Source organism: Typopeltis vanoorti, chromosome 15 (assembly GCF_054136105.1).
Source record: "Typopeltis vanoorti isolate ZY-2024b chromosome 15, IOZ_Tvanoo_1.0, whole genome shotgun sequence".
NCBI classification, from domain to species: domain Eukaryota; kingdom Metazoa; phylum Arthropoda; class Arachnida; order Uropygi; family Thelyphonidae; genus Typopeltis; species Typopeltis vanoorti.
The window spans coordinates 80,590,973-80,615,334 of NC_143563.1; the positions used below are offsets into that span (position 1 = coordinate 80,590,973).

Genomic DNA, 24,362 nt, shown 5'->3' on the forward strand with positions numbered 1-24,362 from the left:
TTGAATGTCTCAATCATATCTCCCCTTTTCCACCTATCAACTAATTTCTGCAAACCACAAATCTTCAACCTGTTCTCATATGGTTCATTCCATAGATCTGCTATCATCTTAGTCACTTGCTTCTGGATCCTCTCCACCTCCTCCCCATCAAGAAGGAACCTAGGTGACCAAATCTGGGCACAGTAGTCGAGATGAGGTCTTATGAAGGCTCAGTACAGAGGTAAAATAACTTGCTTGTCTCTGCTCGTCAAGGTATTTTTCAACAACCAAGTGAGTTGATGAGCTGATTTAGCTATTTTTGCAATGTGCCCCCTAAACTTCATCTCACTATCCACCAACACTCCCAAGTCCCTGGCCTCAATCTCCTGGAGTACAGTTCCACCAATGTGGTATACTGCTGCTAATCTTTTCACCCCAAAATGCATAACCTTACATTTTGTCACATTAAATTGATATCCATTCTCCTTAGCCCAGAACACCAATCTATCCAAGTCTTCCTGCAAGATTTTGATATCTTCTGCATTCACTATCGCCCTACCCATTGCATCATCGGCAAACAAATGAACTGTTCCTCTTAGATACTTCCCTATATCGTTAATGAACAAATTAAACAGCAGTGGTCCAAGAACAGAACCCTGCGGCACACCACTAGTCACAGGCCGTCTTTTGGACTCTACTCCTGAATAAACTACTCTTTGATATCTCTCCATCAACCACCCACCTATCCATCTCACCAACCCTGTATCCATTCCCACATATTGTAGTTTACGGATTAGAATTCCATGTGGTATCCTGTCAAACGCCTTTGCCAGGTCCAGCAGTATCGCTGTATCCTGATCCAACACGATGATATCACTATCAATAATGACGTAGTCAATGAGGCTTTTCTTATTTCTTATGTCTTCTCTCCATGTGAACTTCGGAATTTATTTATTTATTCATATGGAGTTTCCTCCCTTTTTCTCCCTCATCCCTACTGGGGCGAGTTGAGGCCCCCCATGGGGGGGGGTTAAGTATTTATGGCTGTAGATCTGTGTGTGTTCACAGGACCAGTTTGCCTGCTTGTGGGATGAAAAATGCCAGATAAACTGGTGTAAAAAAAACCCTATTGCCTGCGCCCAAGACCAGCTAACTTGGCTATGGCTGAGGAAGATCCTCAAATTCCTCGCATCTTCGACGGAAATCGAACCTGGGACACTCCTTCCCCAATCATACGGTTGCGAAGCGCACAGCAACTAGGCTAATCGCACGGACAATTTCGGAAAACTTCGGAATCGGATTATTTAATCAATTCTGTTGCACATCCTTATGTGGAAACAAGGCATTAGTAATGACTAGTCCATTTCCTAAGCTGAAGTCTAAATACTTACCATTATTACTACTTTGTCCTTTTATTTTTTTTCATATATCACTTAGTATCAGACCTTTATTTTTATTCAGGTCTGAAATGAAAGTTCCTTTCTATATAAGGCATGGTTGAAAGGTTCCTATTAACTGCGTTGGTATTAAAAGTACGGTTGGCTAAACAAGATCTGCGTTTTCTTTTAAGGTCAACATCTGCAACATGTTCTGTCTATCCTATGTAGGCTAAACCACACAAGCATGGAACTATACATACTCCTGGGTGATTTTAAGTATATTAAAGAGTATATTATTTAATATACTCCGGTATTTGAATAAAGGTGTGCTATCTTGAGGAGACCTCAAAACACTTTGAACTGGGTTAAAATTTAATCTGATTTTGTGATCCTTGAAAAGCAAAGCCATTTTAATTGATAGACTTCCTATATATATATATATATATATATATAACAAAGTTCAAGTCTAAAGATGGTACAACACCAGGGCAACTCATTGTAAAGGTGGGTAAAATGTTGTACCATCTTCAGACTTAAAGTTTGTTTCAGGTGCAAACTTATTTGTTTGCATACTTGGGATTAGGAGTTAAAATAACCAAGTTTATAAAATAACTTGGTTATCCTAATATACAATATCTCCAAGTTAAAAAATTTATTACATCTATATCTCCTGCAGAGATTTTTATTAAAAATAAAAACACATTGTTGCAACTTCTATAAGTAAAGTTGATAAGGCTCCGTATTACTATAACCTTGGTATTTAGGGTCTAGCTACTCACTGAGAAGACCTCAAAAAAGGTTGAAACCGGTCTGGGTAGTGACCCCACCCATAATGCATTGCAGTATACATCTTCTAGTGAGATGTGCTTTACATTATGGGAAAATACTAAGAAGAGTGATCAGAGCTTTACCCACCTTTACAATGAGTTGACCTGGTGTTGTACCATCTTTAGACGTGAACTTTGTTTCAGGCACAAACTTATTTGTTTGCATACTTGGGATTAGGAGTTAAAATAACCAAGTTTATAAAATAACTTGGTTATCCTAATATACAATATCCCCAAGTTAAAAAATTTATTACACACACACATATATATATGGTATTGTGATGGAGTCTTTGTATTTGATATTCTGGTTATTGGAAGAAGTAGGTTTTGAAAATAAAATCTCAACTGTTTACTTGAAACAGCCACTGAGAACAAAAAAAAAAAAAAAAAAATATTAGTCTGGGGTTTTGTCTGAGTCTGTTATCATTTTGTATAATAGAAACTGTTCTATTCTTTTAGGGTGTGGATTTTTTTTGACAAGGATGGTGAAGGGATAAGGCATGAAGATACCATCCTATATATATAGGATGGTTTATGATACAAAGAAATAGTAACACCACTTGCAAGCTTTTTAGAGGTGAGAACATCAAGGAAAGGGAGTTTTCCATCTTTATTCAAGTTCTAATGCAAAATTGATAGTCAAGACTTGCAAGGATGTCAGCAGATTATATGTCAAAGCTTGGATAGTTTTTGGACAAAATGGGAGGAATTTTTTATATAAGATTCTGATGACCTTATGTGCTTGTCCTAGTAGATTAGCTAGATGCTTAGATAAGGTATAAGTAGGAGAGTTGATTTCATCTTCTATAGGTATCAATGGAACTCCAGCTTTTTGAATTTTTGGTGATTCAAAGTTGGCAGGAATAGGATGTAATGACTTGAGCTTCAATAGTATAATTCCAGGGCCTTACAAACATATCTAATTTACATTACAGCTTGAAAAATGATGGAAAACTTCCTTTCCTTGATGTCCTCATCAATAAAAAGTTTGAAATTGATGTTACTCTTGAAGTGTGTTGTAAACCTTCATATACAGGACATTTCTTCATGCCTCATCCCTTCATCATTCTCAAAAATTAGACATAATCCACCTATTATACAAAATGACAGACTCAAGATTGAACTCCAGACTAATTTTTTTGTTCTCAAGAAAACAGTCAATAGGCTTTTAGTTTCAAACCCTACTGCATCCAATAACCAGAATATCCAATACGAAGACTCCATCACCATACCACATATGGAAAGTCTAGCAATTAAAACAGCTTCACAATTCAAACATCACAACACCAGAGTAACTTTTAAACCAATTCAAACTATTCAAAGCCTCCTGAAGTCTACTGAAGATAGCACACCTTTCTACAAATATGGAGGAGTATATAGAGTTCTATGCTCAGGTGGTTTAGCCTATTTGGGATGCACAAGTTGTGGATTTGAGGTGAGAAAGACTGTGTTGCAGATGTTAGTCATAAAAAGAAAATACAGATATGGTTTGGCCAACCATACTTTTAATAGCAACCATGCAGTTGATTTAAAAATTCTGAAATAAAAGAACTTTTATTTCAGACCTCTGAAGGAATCTGTTACAGTTTATCCATTCATATGGATCACTCAATAAAAATCGAGGAAAGTGATATATGGAAATCTCTCCTTAAATCTCTTAACGTTAGAGATTTCGACTTCGCCAACAGTAACCTTCTACTGCTAACTACTAATGCATGCCATGTGTTTTCATGTTTGTCTAGCATGAATTTACCTATTTGTATTGTAATGGTTTTTAGCATTTAATCAACTTCATGATCTTTGCATTTAGTTGTTTTGAGTTGTCTAACTGTGAAGAAGTCACCAGTTCTATTTTAGGTAGTGAAACTAGTCTGTGTATTTTATTTAAGGTATGTTTTTGTCATCAAATTTTATCTGTTAGAAGTCATTGACGTATATGAGAAACCTGCATTACTAGGAAAATCTGAAGAGAGAACACTTTCCACCATTAAATGCAGTGGACAACCCAAGGAAAAAACTGGCAATTCAACTACAAAGGATTACAAAATGGCAAGTTGCTGAGAAGCCCCTCAATGCCAATATCAAGTGCAACAGCACAGCTTTTCCATTCCATGTGTTCAAAGGTATAGTTTGCCCACCATTTGTAGATCCCTTCTTGGCATTTTGACAAGAATAGTCGATTCATGCTGAAGGGGAGAAAGAAATGAAGGATGTACAAATTGGTCGTCAACATGCGAAATCATGTGTTTTCTTGTCTGTCACTGTACTAGTACTAGTTTGATTTTTGTTGGCGCTTTTTTGCATTATTTTTTTATTATTAATTTGTATGATGGATCCAGAACAGTCAACAAGTTCTGTTGTTAAACGTTTCAGTAGCTCTTGCAAAAGAATACTGAATAATGTGCTGACATTCTCTGAAAAAGAATCGTCAGAAGGCCGTCTTCTTGTTCCCCTTTCTCAAGTCATAAAACGTGCAAGTGCAATTGTGGGCGTATCGGGGTCGACTGTTAAAGGAATTCATAGGGAATCAAAAAGTAAAGGTAAGCCAAAATTTAAATCTCCTAAAAAAAAAGCGGCAGAGAAAGAAAACCATAGAGACCGTAGCTTTGAATGATTTTGATGTAGACGTTATAAGAAGAACTGTTCACGAATTTTACTTGGTCGAGAAAAGAGTGCCAACTGTTCCGAAATTGATTTCTGTGCTTAAGGAAAAAATTGATTTTCCTTGGAAAAAAAGAAACTTTAAGGAAAATACTTCATGAAATTGGATTTTGTTTTAAAAAGTCCCAGAATAAAAGGAACCTTACCATGGAGTGAAGTGACATTGTTTTATCTAGAATGCAGTATTTGAGAGCAATAAGACGTTTCAATGAGGAGAAAAGACCGATTGTGTAACTACATGAAACTTGGATTGATAGCAATTTAACTTATGAAAAATGTTGGCAGTCTAAAGAAGAATGTGGAGTGCTACAAACCGGAAATGCCTCGCAGCGCATAATAATTTTGTGTGCAGGTGGAGAAATGGGTTTTTTACCGAATTCAAACTTACTATACAAAGCCAATTCAACTATTGGAGATTACCATGGGCAAATGAATTCTACAATCTTCGAAAAGTGGGCAGAAGAAAAGCTGATTCCAAACCTTCATAAAAATGCTGTTGTTATAATTGATAATGCTTCATATCACTCTATTCGATCAAGTTCCAAATTGGTCTAACAAGAAGCAAGTTCTTATGGATTGGTTCTCTGCAAATAACATTTCTCATTCCCCAGATATGCAAAAAATTCAATTGCTTAATTTGGTCAAAGGAAACTCGCCCACAACTAAACTATTTAAATTTGACACAATGCTCAAATAATGTTGGAGTCCTGACAAGTAACAGACTGATTTGGAGGAAAATTGTAGATAGGAAGTTAGTAATGATGTAAATTTTTCATGTAGTACTATCATATCCTGTACACCCCTTGAGGGTACATGGCAAGAATTTGATGATGATGCTCAAAGAGCATGGATTTCTAGCTTTGAGGCTACCACCATATCATTGCTATATTAATGCTATTGAGTATGTTTGGGCAGAAGTGAAAAGTTTCATTCGCCATTGCAACGTAACTGGGGATATTGACATGTCGAAACTTTTTAAGCTTTCAGAACAGGCGATTGAAAGTATTACAGTTCAAAACTGGGGAAAATATTGTTCTCATGTCACCTCATTGGAAAACATATATTGGGACAGAGACGGAATTATCGAAAAATTATGCGAACCTTTGGTGATCAGTTTAAGTGAAAGTGATGGCGATTCAGATGACTCTGAAGATTAAAAGAATTTGACAATGGTATTTTTTCCAACATTTTTTTGCATGGGTTTGTTAAAAGAGTCACAACAAGTCATAAATAATTAATCAGTTTAGGACATTAAAGTGTCCCAGTTCTCTCAACTGTAAGTTTAGAATATCTAAGTTCATTTGAAATAATTTCTGTTTTTCTGTATAATTATTTTTATTTTATAGAAAACTTTATTAAAAATAAACTTAGTTACATTTTTGTTTTATGTTATACCTTTTTAATTTTGTTACCACTATGTACATTTTTCCAACTGTTATACAAGCAAAATAGTTACACTTTAAAAACAGCAATGTTCGTAAAAGAAAAGCTAAATTTTCCGACCTGTAATAATAAACAAACTCATCCAGGAAGACAGACTGATTACCCTATTATCGGAATGGATTCTCCTTTTTCTGACATGCGCAGAAGTGTCGAGGGACCTCTAATCGGTGGGTGAACTATAGACAAAATCTGCTGTGGATCTTGACCACATAAATCTATGGCAGTGGTCACTGATTTATTGATAGTGCTTATAGTGTTTTAGAAGTTGGCCTTCAAGGGTCAGCATATGATGACAGACACTTAGCTGTTTTTTTTTTTTTTTTTTTTTTTTTTTGGAATTGGCTATATATTGGACTTGCTTCCATGTTGTGGGATGGATGCTTGTCAAGTATAATAGAAATGATAAAGGACAGGTCCAGGAGTTCTATTTCTTGAGTACAATTAGTGGAATACTAGAAGCTTTTTAGATACCAAAAAGGTTCTTGCTGGTGAAAGGCCAGGAAGCATGTGATCAAATGTTACTGGTAATATGTATTGGTAATTTATGCAGGAGGTGGACGAGAGGAATGATGCAAAGAACTCAGCTTTATCTTTAGCTGATGTTGCAATACTGTTCTGTGGTGAGGAAGAAGCACAAATGCACTGAAACTGCACCCAACAGCTTGTGCAAGGGACCAGAAAGCACAGCTACCACTGAAGTCAGATAGATACAAAGTCTCAGATGTTGATTGATGTATTTTATCCACATTAGCTGTATGGTTAAACAGAATAAATGTGAGTCATAACGAAAATTATATAGTATGTAACAAAGTTAAGCAGTTTTCAACCGTGAACTTTAGACTCAAATATACAAATACTGGAAAAGAAAGTTTTAAACAAGAAGCAAACATTGATTCAGCCACAATGGTATGCAGTGAAGTTTTTTGTGAAGATAGAAAAATGCAGACTTCATGGTGGACTAAAGATTAAAGAATTCCTGGAAAGAAGTCATATCAAAAGTTCTTGGGAAGTAAGTAAACAGCTGTTCTGAAAGAATACACAGAAAAATTTAAGAAATTTAATTATAAGATATACTCATTCTTCAATCAACAGGCTGCGAGTTTGAATTCCATTCACCATGAATGTTTGCAATTGTAAAGCTTTAGGTGGGAGATGAATTTCATCTGCTGTGAGGGCCACTGCCCCACTAATAAAGAGGCCTAAGATGGCTTGAAAAAGTTAGTTCATGATTGGTTTCTATAGCAATTTCTAGTAAAAAAAAAATTTTTTTTATTCCTCAGCCCACTCATGGTACTTAGGTTTACCTCTCATAGGTAGAAAGCATAAAAAAACATATTCTGAAAAATATTGAAGAAAAAACTTAGAAATTGAGGAAAAGAGTAATGTAAAAGAAAATAGATCAAGAAGATGACATAAAAACTAAAGATAAATGTATTCAAGATGCCTAACATAATTATTTCAAAATACTGTTAAATGACAATGGTAGAAAATATTGAAAAGGATACAATGAAGATTATATCAATACTTCAAGCAGAAAGTATTAATTGTTAGAAAGATAGTTAATTGTTAACATCATTAACTGCCTTGTAACAAGGCAGTTACAGAATAAAAGGGTGAAGTGAACAAATGATTTGAAAGGAAAAGCATTGCATGAGGGAAGACATGAAAGAATTACTGGAAGTAGCAAAGGAAAAAGAGTGAGAAAGTTAAGATAGTGGGTCTGTGGTGCAGTATGACAAAGTTGAGCTGAGGAGGGCTATAATAGCCAGCGACTCTATGCATAGATTATGCAAGAGGAATAATGTGGAGTTAGTATGAAGGGAGAAAGGACATACAAGAAGGATGGTTTGCATCTGAATGGATTTAGTGTTCAGAGTCTGGAAAAAGTGTTGATGAATGAAGTGAATGTGCAAAATCAGGGAAGTATCCCATTCCTCATTGTCAAATACTGCTAGGTGCATTCGGAACAAGAGGGAGGAGTATTTGGCATGGCTTACTTCGTTAGTGAGACATGACTGACAGAAGATGATATAGTTAGTGGGATAGAATGTGAAGGGTATAGTGTGTTCAGGAAGGATACAGAAGGGGAGAAATGTTATTGATGATTATTATTAAGAGAGAGCCCTCCAGGGAGTCAGGGACTCATCGAGAAAGGCCACATACTACATGCACCAGTTATCATACTTATTCCTGAATTCATTCACACTGCTTGCACTCGCAATATCCGATGGCAATCCATTCCAATCACACACCACCCTATGAGAGAAAAATCAAGGATGCTCTCTTGTCCTTCCCACCCTCAATAAATTAAAAAATTCCATCAATTGAAATCCTGTATGATCCTTTCAGAACTTTATAAGTCTCAACCATATCATCCCTCTTTCTCCTGTTTGCTAGTGTCTGCAGTCTACAAATTCTCAATCTGTCTTCATAATCATTATTCCACAATCCTGATATCATTTTTAACACTCTCTCTCCAATATATCAGAATCACGAAGGAATAATCCAAGTGAGGTCTTATCAATGCATTATAAAGAGGCAAAATGACATCCTTATCTTTACATGTGAATTCGTTTCAGCATTGCAATTATCTTTTGAGTTGTATTTGCAATCTTTGCTACATGGCCCCTGAACTTCAACTTCCTATCTACTAACACTCCAAGATCCCTGGCCTCATAAGTTTCTTCAAGCATAATCCGAAGTAAATGTCAAGTCATTCACTTCGGAGTGATTAGATATCCAATGCTCTGAAGTGAATGACTTGACATTGAACTGACATCCATTTTCCCATGCCCACAATTCCAGCCTATTCAAATCATTGTGCATCGTTGCATCATCAGCAAAAAACTGTATGTTGCTTGACAAATCATGTCCAATATCATTAATGCATAGACTGATTAATAGTGGACCAAGCACTAATCCTTGTGATACACCACTGATTACTTTAAATCTTGCAGACTCACATCCCCAGAATACCACTTTTTGATGATCTGTCAGTCAGCCATCCTCTTATCCACACTAATATTCTATAATCCATACCCATATTCTCCAATTTATGCAAGTCTACCATGATGTCAAAAGCCTTAGGAAAAATCCTTAAGTATCATGGTGTATCCATTCCCCTTGTCTAGTTCAATGGGGACATTGTTATAGAATGTGAGCAAGTTGCTAAAACATGACCTTCCCTTAGTAAACGCATGTTGCTCATTGCAAAGTAGAGATTCACTGTCAACCAATTTCTGAATGCAAGCCCTAACCAATTTTTCCAAAATCTTCACCACCACTCCTGAGGTACTAATTGGTGGATAGCTGGATATACATCAGTCTTTGCACCACCTTCATGCAATGGAATTACCATACATTCTTTTTTTCCTGCAGAATGTTTGTTGTTCTGAGACTCATATTAAACAACCTGGTCAAAGGAATAGCCAGTTCAGCTGAACACTCTTTTAGCACACACACGCTGATATCCCATCAGTCCCTATTGCTGAATTTTTATTCAGCTTTTGCAACAGCTCTAATACTTCATCCAGTGAAGAGGTAGCAGTGCTGCATACATCAGGTTGATAGCTTTTAACAAAATGGGCACTCATTAGTTGAACAACCTCTTCTGCATCTGTAACCCTCACGCCATCTGCATCTAGAAGAGTTATTCTTTCTTTTACTTGCAGCATATTGATAGAATTCTTGTGGGTTATCTTTAGCACATAGAGCCAATTCTTTTCATAACTCAGACTTTGCTTTTTGTACAACAGTTGATTATTCTAGCCTGCTGCTTATAATTTTCATAATGTACATCATCCTTAGACATACAGTATTCCTTCCACATCATTCTTTTCTTACAAATCTCTTGCTTAATAAGATTACACATCCATTTGATTCTTACCCTATTTATTCTTCGAACTCTCCGGACACACTCTGATATCACATCATTTAAGTATTGTTTAAATGCTTCCTATGCACCGTCGATATTCTTTCCATCCTTCAACCAATCCCACTCCACTGAACTTAGTATACTCCTCAGTTGGTCATAATTTCCTGCTCTGTAGTTCAGCATGTAACCTTTTCTGAATGGGACATTCGTAAACTTAGTCACTTCCCAAGTGAGTACCGCATGATTACTGTCACCAACTGGAGGCAGAATAGTTACATCTTTAGCTGAAATGCCCTATGACACTATAATGAAACCTAACACTCTTTGACTTCAAGTTCCTTCTGTCACATGCACCTTGAGGAAATTGTCCTGCAACAGCTCAATATATGCATTTTCATTCTTCTCATGAGATTCTACTGCTACCCAATCAATATTTGGATAATTAAAGTCTCCCGTTACAATTACTCTTTTTGCACTCATCTTGTCTATTTGGTGATGCATTTCTTAATCACTAGCAACCAATCCACCAGGACTGTAACAACGCCCCACTATTTAGTTGATCTTGTTAGATTCCACCTCACACCAGATGGCTTTAAACTCTGCCACATGAAATACTGTTAGTAGTAGTTACAATCATAGGTCTCAACTCTAACTGGATTCAAGTCACTCGATATCATTAGCAGCACAAACACCCCCTTCTCTCCTATCCTCTCTATTCTTCCTAAAAGTAGTGTACCCTTTACACTCGATACCAGTTAGTATGTATGATTCTGATAGACAGGTCTCACTAATGCCTACAATCTGAGGTCCGAACATATTCACTAAGTCAACAAACTCTACCCCCTTTGTTTCTTATACTCCTAGCATTCATGTACAGACATAATAATCTGCCTGCATGTTCTTTCGTATACTCCTATCTGCAGTCTGTATGACACAGTCGGACAACTTGCAGATCTCTATTCTCTCTAGTGCCTTATACATGTAGACATCTTTGCATACTGTCTGTTGATGAGTCTGAACTGGATGAACACAAGGTCGAAATCGTTCTCTCCTCATCAACATTTCCATGACAAAGCCCATTCCTATCATTAACACAATTATATAACATTGACGCTCTTACACTCACATTTTCACCATTCCTCCCTTTACAATTTAGTTTCTCTGACTCTCTGTGTTAGGTCTCATACCAGTTATTACTTTTTCTAAACTCCTGATAGCAAATGCATTCAGGTATAAGCTGTCCCTCTTATACAAATCCAATCTTCCCTCAAACTCACTCCACATACATCCAAAAATTTGCATCCATTTCTTCTACACAGCCTATGCATCAAATTGTTTGCCATCATAGCCCTTCTTCTTAATTCATTTTTATCATATCAAGGTAAAATACTGACGATTTTCACTTTCTCACTCTCGCCTCTTCCAACAACCCTTTCACGTCTTCTCTCATACTGAACTTATCACTAGTTAAGTCATTAATACCTACTACAATTATGATTTCTTTAATTTTCTGTTTTTGAATTGCTTCCTTTATATTCTTAATTTTTGTTCCAGAAAAACTCAAAGTTATAACTCGCTCATCAATAGCATGTTTCATTATATAGTCACCACACCAAACAACTTCTTTCTTTTTACTAATGTCTTACCTAATTTCTGTTACTTCTTGACTTACCTGTTTCTGTTCTTTGTTTCTTATTTTGCTGTTTAATTTTCATTTTCTCCGTATACTCGTTTAAATGCCTCTCGACTTTTGTAATTTCTGCAATCATTTCTTTGATGATCTGCTTTAATTTTTCTATTTTGGAGGTTAATTCCTTTTCATTAACCTCCTCCACATGACAGATGATTAAATGCAACCAAAGAGAGTAGAAGTTCAACTGCACACTGAAAATAGCACATTTGAGGCTAGCAGAACATACTGTCTCCATGACAGTGGAGATAGTATGCATTGGCAAATAAACTCAATGAGTGGAGGGTAAGTTATTATTATGGGGGATCTCAACTACGGGAACATAGATTAGAAGGAGGAGAGAACATATGGGAGAAAGGAAATTAGAAGTTACAGAAATAATTACCTGAGGCAGCATGTAATGGAATATACTAGGTTTGAGATTATTAGATCTAGTAACTGCATCAGAGAATTTGTTTATAACCAATATGACCACACTGCCACCAGTTCATGAGAGTGAACATATAGTCTTGACCTGGGAGGTGGCTAAATATGTGGACTTTTCAGTGTATATGTGAAATTACAGGGCTGGTAAGTATGACAAGCTTAAAAGATTGCTTGGATCAGTGTGATGGCATGTGAAACTGCAAGGGCTGTTTCACATGCCAGTGCTAGTGCATGAAAAGTGGTAAAAGTGTTTGAGGGAAGTAATGGCAGACTGCAAACCTAGAGTCAGAAGAATAAATCAAGTGGGAGTTATATGGATGAATCATTAAGATGGAGATACAAAAAAAGAAAAATTTGTGGAGGGAATTCAAAGAGAAAGCAGGCACATGAGCAGTACAAAACACAGGACAGAAGGGTAACCAGTGTGGAGAAAGGAAATTAGCAGTGCAGCCCAAAGATAATCCCAAACAGTTTTAATATGTTGCAAGTATAAGGAAGAATTAATGGCAGAATGATTTTAATTCAGTGGTAATTCTATTGAAATAGTAGAATTACTAAGTATATGCTTTGCAAGAGTATATCATCCAGGTGGAGATACTGCAGTAATGAGAGAGGCAAATACTTTTATGGAAATTGAGGTGCATAGCATATTATAGAACATATGTGAATATAGCTATGAGATCAGATAGTATACCAGCTCAAGCCTTGACAAGACCCTATCTTGACTACTGCACACAGATCTGGTCACCTGGGTTTCTTGGCAATGAGGTAGAGGTGGAGAGGATCCAGAGGCAAGTGACCAAAATGGCAACAGGTCTATGTAATGAACCTTACGAGAACAGGTTGAAGATATGTGGGTTACAGAAACTGGCTGACAGGTGGAAAAGGGGTGATATGATTGATACATACAAATTACTGAATGGTTTTTACAAGATTAATTCAGAGAAAATTTTTCAGAACAGGGTGGTGGGAGAACTAGGTTTTTTTGCTTGGAGAGTGCCGAATGAGTGGAATAGGTTGCCAGAGTCTGTTGTGGGTGCCATAACTGTAAATGAGTTCAAAACAAAGTATGATAGATACTGTGTGAATGTTGGATAGTGCTGGGCATGATGTTTAGGGGTCTCCCTTGATGAGTCTAAAGATTCCATGGAGTAGCCTGTAATAATAATAAACTTCCATATTTGAGCATTTCAACCAGAAATGCTTATATATGGAAGTAAACATGTCAGTGGCTATATGCTGCATAATTCCATCAAATTCCAGGTAATGGACTAGTTCTCTCAAAGTATAATCCACCTAAAAAACTGAATCCAAGATTTCTAGACTAGTATTTCCATATTATATATTTATATAATATGGAAATACTGGGCTAGAAACCAAATATGGAACTTCTTCCAACCAACTTCAGACCTTCAGTAATCAGGATGATGAAATTTATCTCAAACCTAAAGACATTGAGAAATATCCTTCCATGACAAGATACAAAACCACAGCCTGTTGGCTGGACAGTAGGTATGTTGTCCACTCAGCTAATTAGGTCAACAAAGAGGAGTGTTACGGGAACTACTTCACTGAGCATTGAAATATAATTAATGTACTTGATAGGAGGCCGAGATAGGTGTGTAAAATCTCTCGCATAATTAATTTTTTTGTTAAAATTTTTGTGTTCGATTTTACAGGGTTTTCCAGATATTTTGAACATAGAAACTGTATTGCACTCAAATGAGTAAATAATTCTGTTGTAAAAGTGATCTGTAGTTTGCAAGGTCATGCGATGTTAGAAAAAGGCACCAAGAATGATGTCATCACGCTGACTGGGAATTGTATAAAGGGGGATGGAGACAAACCAGAAGGGCTCGCTCTCAAATTTTTTTCATCTCTAGATAGTAGGTTCCCTGTGCTGTCCAGTGCCGAGGACATGCTTCTGATGCAGGTATAGGAGAGGCTGTATTTCCCGATGAGGGTTCTGAGGAAGCAAGGATACGCTACGAGAGCGTAGGTAGCCGCATACATCATGGTGACTTTGGCAATTTCACCCAGTAAGTTCCTGACGAAAATTTCAACCAAAAGTTTTCCAGGAAACTTCTGTATCAGGACTGCCAGAATCATCCGAGCAGCTACAATCACCCAGGATCAGGACGCAATGTCAAATCAATCCAACTAAAGGTTATGCTAAATGATTGGATTGGCTATCCAAGGGTTTATGTTAACACTATACTTAAGCTAGAGTAATCCTGTTATACTGATGAGAGATGCATGGCCGAACAAAGTTAAGATGTCAGATTCTTACGCATTATGGTAAAACATATTCAGTGAAGTGTAAATCTGATATTTTAAATCCTAAGCCTACACATCTGCCCAGATTTAATGGTCTTACATATATATTTACCTGGAATGCAATGCCCACATTTTTTCCATACTGAAATGCTGCTTCTGTTAATTCTGGACTTGCACCTCCTAAGTGAGTAGCCTTAAAAAATAAATTTAGTAAACTAATATGAAACGAGTATATATTTCTGAAAAAGATGTGAGATTTAATTTTTTGTATGTATAAAATTCACAAAATCAGTGCTATTTTCTATTTAAAATAAAGTTGCAAGAATAATGCATGCTGATTATCAAGTGTTACATTTTATCACCATATCTTCACCACCACAGAAACAAGCATATCTTCATCTCATGTCCATCCCTGTCTTTCTTAAATGTAAACAGCATCTGTGTGCATACACTACTTGGAAAGAAGTCAATGGACACTCCACAGGCAAGGTGCATTGTGCCATGTCACGTGTCTGTAGCCGGTATTAATTGATAGAATATGATTCTCAGAAGTCAGTCAACTGTGTCCAGGTGAAATGGCTGCAAGAAGGGAACTAATGGAGTTTGAAAGAGGCATTGTGATAAGATGCTATGTTGCAGGCCTATCTGTTCGACCAATTGGGCCAGGTCAACAAACAGTGATACTATACTGAGATGAAAGTGCAGGGAGTCGACTGCAAATACTACCCACAGTGAACGACCCATTACACTCACCAAATGTGACTGTAGAGTGTTATAAAGGACAGTATGTAAAAACTGTTCGTCAGTTGATACGTTGAATGCAGAGTTCCGGACATTGACTGGAACACAAATCTGCACCAAAACAGGACCAAGGCTCACAACATGGATTTCCAATGTAGGACCACAATATGTAAGCCCCCACGTTACCTTAACCAACAAGCAGTGTATTCTTCAGTGGATCAAAGCGCGTGTACAGTGGGACGTGGAAGCTTGGAACGCTGTGTTATGAAGTAATGTATCACACTATTCCCTCTACCAATCAGAGGGAGAGGTGTCATGTATGGTCCTGTTTTTCCTGGTTTGGCCTGGGACCTCTGTGGTGCCACGAACACTGAACTACAAGAGGTATCTGAACATTCTGGATAGTGCAATGTTTCCTACTTTCCACAGAATTGACCGTTGGGCTCTTTCAGCATGACAATGCACTGTGTCATAAGTCTGCTGTAAATGCATGGTTTATGGACATGAATGTCATCACACTTGACCAGCCTTGATCTCAACCCTACTGAACATCTGTGAAATGTCAGGTGAGATCAAAGAACATCTTCCCCACAACAGTCCAGGACCTCATTACATGCCTAAAGGAAGAATGGTCCCAAATTCCCATTGATTGCTATCATACAGTTGTGGAAATTATGCCCCATAGGATTGCTGCAGTTATCACAGCGAAGGATTAAGATGGGTCATGGCTGTTTCTTCCTCACACTATGGTGTCCAATGACTTCTTTCCATGCAGTGTATTTGACTCATCTCTAAGCATATTAAGACTTTTATATATCTTAAAGTATAAATTATTATTTTTATTTTATATGACAATCCCACCTACAGGTTGTAAACATATTTTCAGTATTATTCAATCGGTTCACAAATACTTGATGATGATAAATTCTTCTAGCTCCTAAACATAAATAAATGAGAAGCAGTATTCTGTAGTTTGGCAAAAAGATAATAGAGAAGTCTTGTGCTTTTGTTAAAAATTGGGCTTAGCAGCAAATGAGTATATTTTTTTTATTTCTGAATTTCAAGTTCATGTCACTTGTCTAAAACTGTAAGTGATATGCATCATGTTTAGTAGAATATTCTACCTATAAATTTCCCAACTTGACTATAATCTGTTCCAAGTACAGAGTTTCAGGTATCCAACTGACTTACTTGTGTATCAAATAAATTAAGAATAGATTACTTACATAGGAAATAATTTTTATTACTAAAATTCTTCAATTAGTTCTTCACATCTCGGCACAATTTAAATAACTACATACAACATTACAAGCATAAATGACCAAAAAGCAAGATCAACAATCAATTCTTCAAGCCAGTTGTGTTTATGCTTTGTGATATATCATGTAAACTGCAATCAGAATAATACATGTGAGATGATGAGTACAAATTTTTATTAATAAAAATATTAATATTAATTTGATAAATGCAAACTCATCTTCCCCTAAAAAAAAAGATAAATTATTGTGTGCGTATACATAGTTTTTCTATAACTCCATTTTTTTCTTGTTTAAAATTTTATAATCCCAACAGCTCTTTATAAATTAAAATTAATGGATGCTGAATGTCAGCAACACAGTCTGGCTAAGTTTAATGTGACCAAGTGTAAGGTGATGCTTTTTTTTTCTTTTATTTCGATTTGATTTTTATGGCATAAAGACATCAAAGGTGTCGTACTGTGCCAGGATACAGATTGCAGCAGTGCACATGGTCAACGGTTAGTAGGACAATCACAAAACATCCATGCTCTTGGCAGGATTCGAACCTACAGCCTTTTGGCTGAAGAGCAGATAATCTAACCACTTGGCCAACCAGGCTGGCATAAGGTGATGCACTTTGGGAAGAGATCAGAAGCTGTATACTATATTAATGGAACTGAACTACAGAAAACCGATGAAGCCAGGGACTTGGGTGCAATTGTGGACAGGGAGGTGAAAGTTCAGAGTGCTACAAAGGCAACAAAAAAACAGTGTTAGTGTGTTCTACAACATTATGGTTGTAGAACATCCACATCTGGATTATTGTGCTCAAGTCTGGTCTCCTGGGGATGTAGAAGCAGTGGAGAAGATACAGAGGCAAATGACCAAAATGGTGAGTGATCTGTGGAATGTTCAGCTAGTGTGACATCTGCTGCTACTTAGAGGTTAGAAAATTTGATATACGTGGCTGGAGCATTGTTTCTGAGAGACAAAGAAAATTTTGGCAGACTGCCAGGAAATTTCTGCAGACCACGGGTTGAAAAACAAGGGCTTAAAGTGTTTTATAGAATTGATGCATGAGAAATGTTTCAGCACTTGGCTGTAGGGACCAGAACAAGGGCTCATACCTGGAAGTTGAATAAAGGTATAGTTAGCAGGGGTGTGAGGACTAGATTTTTTTGTTTGGAGAGTTATGAATGAATGGAATGGGTTGTCAAAGTCAGTTGTGAGTGCTTTGTCTGTTAATGGATTCAATGAGAGGTATGATAGATTGTGTGGATAGTTTGGATCTCCCACAATGAGTCTTTGGACTCCATGGAGGCACCCGTATAATAATAATAATATCTGTTCAGTCTCAGTTTCCTCATCCACATTGCAATATACTCCATCTCCATACACACATTCACTGCTACTTTCAACATCCACACTCTCTCTCTGCCATGTCTTCCTGTTCACCCAGGCTCTCCCTATTCCTTTTCCATTCCTGTTCTTCATCTCTCATGCTACTACTGTTTCTACTGCCAAGCACTTCTGTTTCTTCAATACCAATTTAAAAAATGATGCAATATCAGAATGCATTCCAAGAGTTCAAAAAATAAATAGGGTAGGAGTCAAATGGATGCATAATCTTATCAAGCAAGAGATTCGTAAGAAAAGGATGATGTAGAAGGAATACAGTGTGCATAAGGATGATGTCTGTTATGAATATTATAAACAGTAGGTCAAATGAGTCAGTTGTATGGAAAGCTAAATCTGACTATGAAAAGAAATGGCTCTGTAAGTTAAAGATAGCTCCAAAGAATTAGATTGATATGCTGCAAGTAAAAGAAAGAATAACTAGTGAATGCAGATGGGGGGGGGGTGCAGATGCAGAAGAGATTCAACTAATGAGTGCCCATTTTGCTAAAGCTATCAACCTAGTGTATGCAACGTTGAGCTTACTGCTACCTCTTCACTGGATGAAGAAACTCGTGTGTGAGGAGGTATTAGAGATGTTACACAAACTGAATAAGAATTCAGCAATAGGGACTGATGGGATATATCAGCATGGATGTTAAAAACCGTTCAACTGAACTTTAATCAGGCTATATAATTTGAGTCTCAGAACAGGAATGATTCCACAGGAGTGGAAAGAATGGATGGTAATCGCATTGCAAAGACCGATGTATCCAGCTATTGATCAATCAGTATTTCACGAGTAGTAGTGAAGATTTTGGAAAAGTTGGCGATGGCCTACATTCAGAAATGGATTGACAGAGAATCTCAACTTTGAAATGAACAGCATAGATTTACTAAGGGATGGACATGTTTTAACAACTTGCTCACATTCTATAATGTTACCATTGACCTAGACTAAGAGAATGGATACACCATGGAAAATTGTTGCATAAAATTTAGAATACGGGTTTGGATTATAAAATATTAGCATAGATCAGAGGATGGCTGACTGACATATCAAAAAGTGGCATATGGGAGATGCGAGTCAGCAAGATTCTAGGTAACCAGAGGTCTACCACAAGGATCAGTCCTTGGTCCACTGCTATTCAATCTGTACATTAATGACACTGGGATGGATTTGACAGGTGACATACAGCTATTTGCTGATGTTGCAAAGATAGGTAGGCAGGATAATCAGGAATGTGGTTGATATGGTACTTGCAGAATGATTTAAATAGGCTGGAATTGTGGGAATGGGAAAATTGCTGTCAGTTCAGTGTCTGTAAATGTAAAGTTATGCACTTGGGCGTGATTAGATATCCAATGTCATATTATATTGGTGGCATTATGCCAGAAGAAACTGATCAGGCTAGGGATCTTTTAGTAGATAGGAAGTCGAAGTTCGGGGCAATGTAGCAAAGATTTGCAAATACAACTCAAAAGATAATTGCAATGCTGAAACGAACTTTGACATGTAAAAATAAAGATGTCATTTTGTCTCTTTTACAAGGCCTTGATGACCTCATTTGGACTATTGTGTGCGGGTCTAGTCTCCAGGTTTCCTTTGTGATTCTAATAAAGTGGAGAGAGTGCAAAGGAGTGTGTTAAAAATGACGTTAGGATTGTAGAATACTTATTATGAAGACATATTGAGAATTTGTAGACTGTAAAAACTAGCAAACAGGAGTGATATGATTGAGACATACAAACTTCTAAAAGTGTCATACAGGATTTCAGTTGATTGAAATTTTTATTTTATGGAGGGTGAACAAACGGCCTCCTTCAAAGCTGAGAATGAATGATGCTAAGAAAGGGATGAGATCTAAATTTTTCTAGCAGTGCATGATTGGAATGGAATGCCATTGGATGCGTGTGCAAGGAGTATGATAGCTGGCATGTATAGTATGTGGCCTCCCTCGAGTCCTTTACCTCCTACAGGTCTCTCTTAATAATAATAATAACATTATACTATGGGAACTCTACGGTATTCGTCTGGAATTTGATCCTTTGGCCAGGTCTTATGAATTATGCATTGTAGATACTGTAAAACTTCAATATCTCCATGACTACAAATCCTCTCAAATGCTTTCTACCACTGTACTGTCACTGCTTGTTTTATTTAGCAGTCTTTCAAAATAATTACTCCAGATATCTAGAATATCTTTATCATCTGCGATTCTTTTTACAATACTCTTTCCTTCATTTCTGGGCATTTTCAATTAGCCTCCAGAATATTTTGCCACCTGATATTTACTGTCTATTTTTAACCAATCATCCCATGAATTTTGTTTAGCTACTTTTACATATTGCTGCACTTCCTTACATTTAATTTTTTTATTTTTTTTACATTGTCATCACCTTTCTGGTCAAATTTACATAATCCCTCTCCAACTGGAAGCACATAATAGTCAACTCATTTACAGACAGTTTCTCAGATGCTCTTACTAGATCCAGTGTTTTTGCACTAGAAGTCCCTTCCATTACGTGCTGCTTAAGATAGTTATCAGTTAGTAGTTCTGCAGATTAATTTTTCCTCTTCTTGCATGCTCTCTCATTCTTCCAATCGTTATCATTCGTAGTTTAAATCATGCACAATGACAGTTGTTCTTGTCTACTCTTTCTGAATAAAAAACTGAACCCATCACATTCTGTTCTTGTAACAGTTGGCCAGATTCGACTAATGCTTATAATTTTTGGTTTCACTACATCTACCAGTTCTAAGAACCGCTCACCTTTATTTCTGATGCATCTGAGTTTAGTTTATGCACATGACAGCCTACTATTGATCTCATGAGTAAGTCACACACAGAGAGAGAGAGAGAGAGAGAGAGAGGGGGTGTCTCTCTCTCTCTCTGTGTGACTGAAATTGCAAATTGTCAGGAAAATTAATGATAGTTTTTCCTGACAATTCATATTCACCTCTTTCACCAACAATTTCTCCAGGCACCTGACTCCAAAACCATTCAAGTGCAACACAACATCACTCCATAAATTTACATGCTGCACACCATTTCTACTTCACAATACATACACACCCTCCCAAATTTAATTTATTTAGATTATGTCTAATTATGATATAAATTTTAGTAACAAAACTTCAGTACAATGATGAAACAACTTCCAATCAATCAAAAAATTATAGAAACTTAACAGCAATTACAAACTTATCCTTCCTAATTCGTTCAATATATACCTGTTCCTGATCTGTATTTGTTGGTAAAGTGCCTTGTTCCTATCTCTTCTATTTTGACCATAATGAATGGTTCTAAACTGGAAATCAGGTCTTTCAGACCCTGCTAACTTCACTAGACCATATAATCCACCGGATGACTGCTAAAATTATCCATGTAGGTATGAACCATAAAACTTTCAAAAAGCATTCGTCGTCGTCTGGTAGCATCCTCTAGCAAGAGGGTTGCAGCAGATGAGCAGCTCTTCTCCATTTCTCTCTGCCTGTCGCTTCCATCATTTTTAAACCAGTCCATTCCACGATTTCATTAAACCACTCTCTAGTTGGTCTTCCACGTCTTCTCTTCCCTTGTAATATAGTTCTTGTCAGGTGTCCCGAAGAACCTCTCAGAAGATGTCCTGCAAATCTGGTCTTTCTTTGCATAATATTCTTTAGCAGTGTTCTTTCCATCTCAACTCATCTTAAAACTTCTGGATTTGATATTCTTTCTGTAGCTAATCTTTTCCATCTTTCTATAACACCACATTCCCAATGCATTAATTCTTTCCATATCTCTCTTTCTGAGTGTCCATGACTCATTTCCATAACTTGCAATACTCTAAACTGTTGCTTTAACTATTCCAATTCTAATGCCTATTTTAGTGTTCTTGTTTATTAAAATTCTCTTCATTTCCATAAATGCCGATTTAGCTTTGCCTATTCTATTGCTAATGTCCAACTCTGAAGTTCCTTTTTTTCTGAGATCCATCTACCTAAATATTGAAATCTTTCCACTTCTTCTAAAATCTTTCCACTTCTTCTAAAATCTTTCCTCCACATTTTATTCTTACATTATCTCCTATTTTTCTACCCATTATCATTATCTTGGTCATTTTTGTGTTAATTCTTAGTCCATACTCTTTACAAGAGTTTTCAATTCTTTGAATAATTTGTTGTAACCCATTTTCACTTTCTGCCATCACCACTACATCATCCACATATCTTAAGTTATTAATGATTCTTCCGTTTATTTTTATTCCTTCTTCTACATTCTCAAGTGCCTCTCTAAACATTTGTTCACTATAAAAGTTAAACAATAATTGTGATAACTTGCATCCTTGTCTGACTCCTCTCTCTCTCTCCACCGGGAATTCTCCTGTTTCCTCTCCATTTACACATACTGACGTTATTTGTGACCAATATAATCTCTTTAAAATTTCGAAGTCATAAGAGTCAATATCAGTATTTTCTAGAATGTCAAAAAGCCTTTCATGTTTCACTATATCAAATGTCTTTTCAAAATCTAGAAATCCCCAAAACAACTTTCCACCATGGTTTAGTGTTTTCTCCCCAATAATTCTTAGACAAGTTATAGCCTCTCTAGTTCCTCTGTTGGTTCTGAATCCAAACTGTTCCTCATTCATTTCTTTTTCTATTTTATTCCTAATTCTCTCTAAAATTATTACAGTCTAAAACTCCCATATTTTTTGGAATGGGGATAAAAATTGATCTTCTAAACCTCCTCTGGTAATTCTTGTCCTTCATAAATTCCATTAATAATTTGCCATAACACTTCCATACCTTTTTAACCTATATTCCTTATAAGTTCTATCTGTATACCATCTATTCCAGGCAATTTTCCTTCTTTCATCTTTTGAATTGCTAGAATCAATTCCTCCCTCATCTCTGCCCACTATGTTCTTTCCTTTGATTTTCTCCTCTTTCCCTGTCTTCATAAAGTTTACTTACATATTCTTCCCATCTCTGTAATATCTTCTCTTTTTCTATCAGAATTTCACCCCTTTCATTCTTGATTGCTCCAATCCTTAGCATCTTTCTCCTTCCTGTCATCATATGAATGTTTTTATAAACACCTTTTATGTCCTTTCTTTCTGCCTTCTGGATGGCACACATTCAGCCTACCTAATATATAAGATCCAGCATAAGTCAGGACTCTAGCCAATCTTCAGCTAGTATTAGAAACCATTCCATACCAACTGGCTGGAATGTACGTGATGTTAATATATGTATATAGATAGATACTTGTTGTTGTGCCCAATGTATTTCTACAACCAACAGATAACACTAATAATAGGACTCTAGCGTTGATGTATAATTTTTTCCCCCCACCAGAAGTCATGCCAACAATTGTTGTAGCGGTTGGTCAGTGTCTTTAACAAACCAGTTTGATTGTAGTGTAGCTTATTTTCTGTGTATAGTTGTATGCTCCAGAAGATGACCTTCACAAAAAAAAATCTTGAAACGTTGAATGTAGATTTTAGTTATATTAAACTAAAGTTTTTATTCAAACTACTTTAGATGTATTTCATCTAAAAATAAAACTCATATCCCTTTAGGGATCTTTATAATTAGCTGAACTATATATAAAACATCAAATGAATAATAATCAGTTACATATACTTACAGCTTTACAAGTGTATGCTGTTAAACTAGCAGTTTTTTTGAAAGTCTTTTCTAGATAATGGGAGAATCTTTCACTTTCATCTTCTTTAGATCCCATTTGCATGAATTCACCTTGAACAAGATCTACCAAAATCTATCACATTGAAAACATTGTAAGGTCAAAAAGAAGAGGGAAGAGGAAGAGGAGAAAAACATAGAATAAATACAAAGAACAACATAATCCTGTAATTAACATACCAATCCAACTTTTCCTTATCATACATACATTGTTGAGAAACTGGATGAATGTAAGCATCATACAGATGTATCAATTCATCTGTATTTATCAAATAGCATTTACAAACATTATAGCTATTCAAAATATCAAACTCATGCATTTTACTACATAATTTCTAAATTTCATTAACTTTATATTAATTCTACTTACTTTAAAGATCAAAGAAAGACAGGAAGAATCTTTTAAACATTCTTCCTATCTTTAGAGGTCTAGATCACATTAAACCATACAGATCCACATTTTTTTTGGTGTGGTCTTGATACTGTTTAATGGATGTTTTTAGCCTATCTCTCTCTCTCTCTCTCTCTGCATGTCCTGGGCAAATGTGTTTGAAAACAGTAATAATTTTTCAACTATCTGTTAACAAGTCAATGCAGTGTACAGTCAGCTTACTGAGGTCCTCGGGGTTTTTTTTTTTTTTAATTACGGGCTCATTTCCATGGCAATACACATTAACAAGCCACTGTATCTCACTTCAACCTGATAATTTTCTTTTTTTTTTATTTTAATATTATCTCTG

At 36.3% G+C, this 24,362-nt stretch overlaps 1 protein-coding gene across 1 annotated transcript in view; it reads right to left on the reverse strand.

Annotated features, from left to right (window-relative positions):
* qless (decaprenyl diphosphate synthase subunit 1 qless) overlaps positions 1-24,362 on the reverse strand; it is a 217,257-nt gene that overhangs the window by 42,755 nt on the left and 150,140 nt on the right. Inside the window, exons 6-7 of the mRNA XM_090404571.1 lie at positions 23,567-23,698; positions 14,669-14,749 (exon numbers count right to left, since the gene is read on the reverse strand). Coding sequence (XP_090260697.1) covers positions 14,669-14,749; positions 23,567-23,698 — 213 coding nt within the window. The remainder of the gene's footprint in view (positions 1-14,668; positions 14,750-23,566; positions 23,699-24,362) is intronic.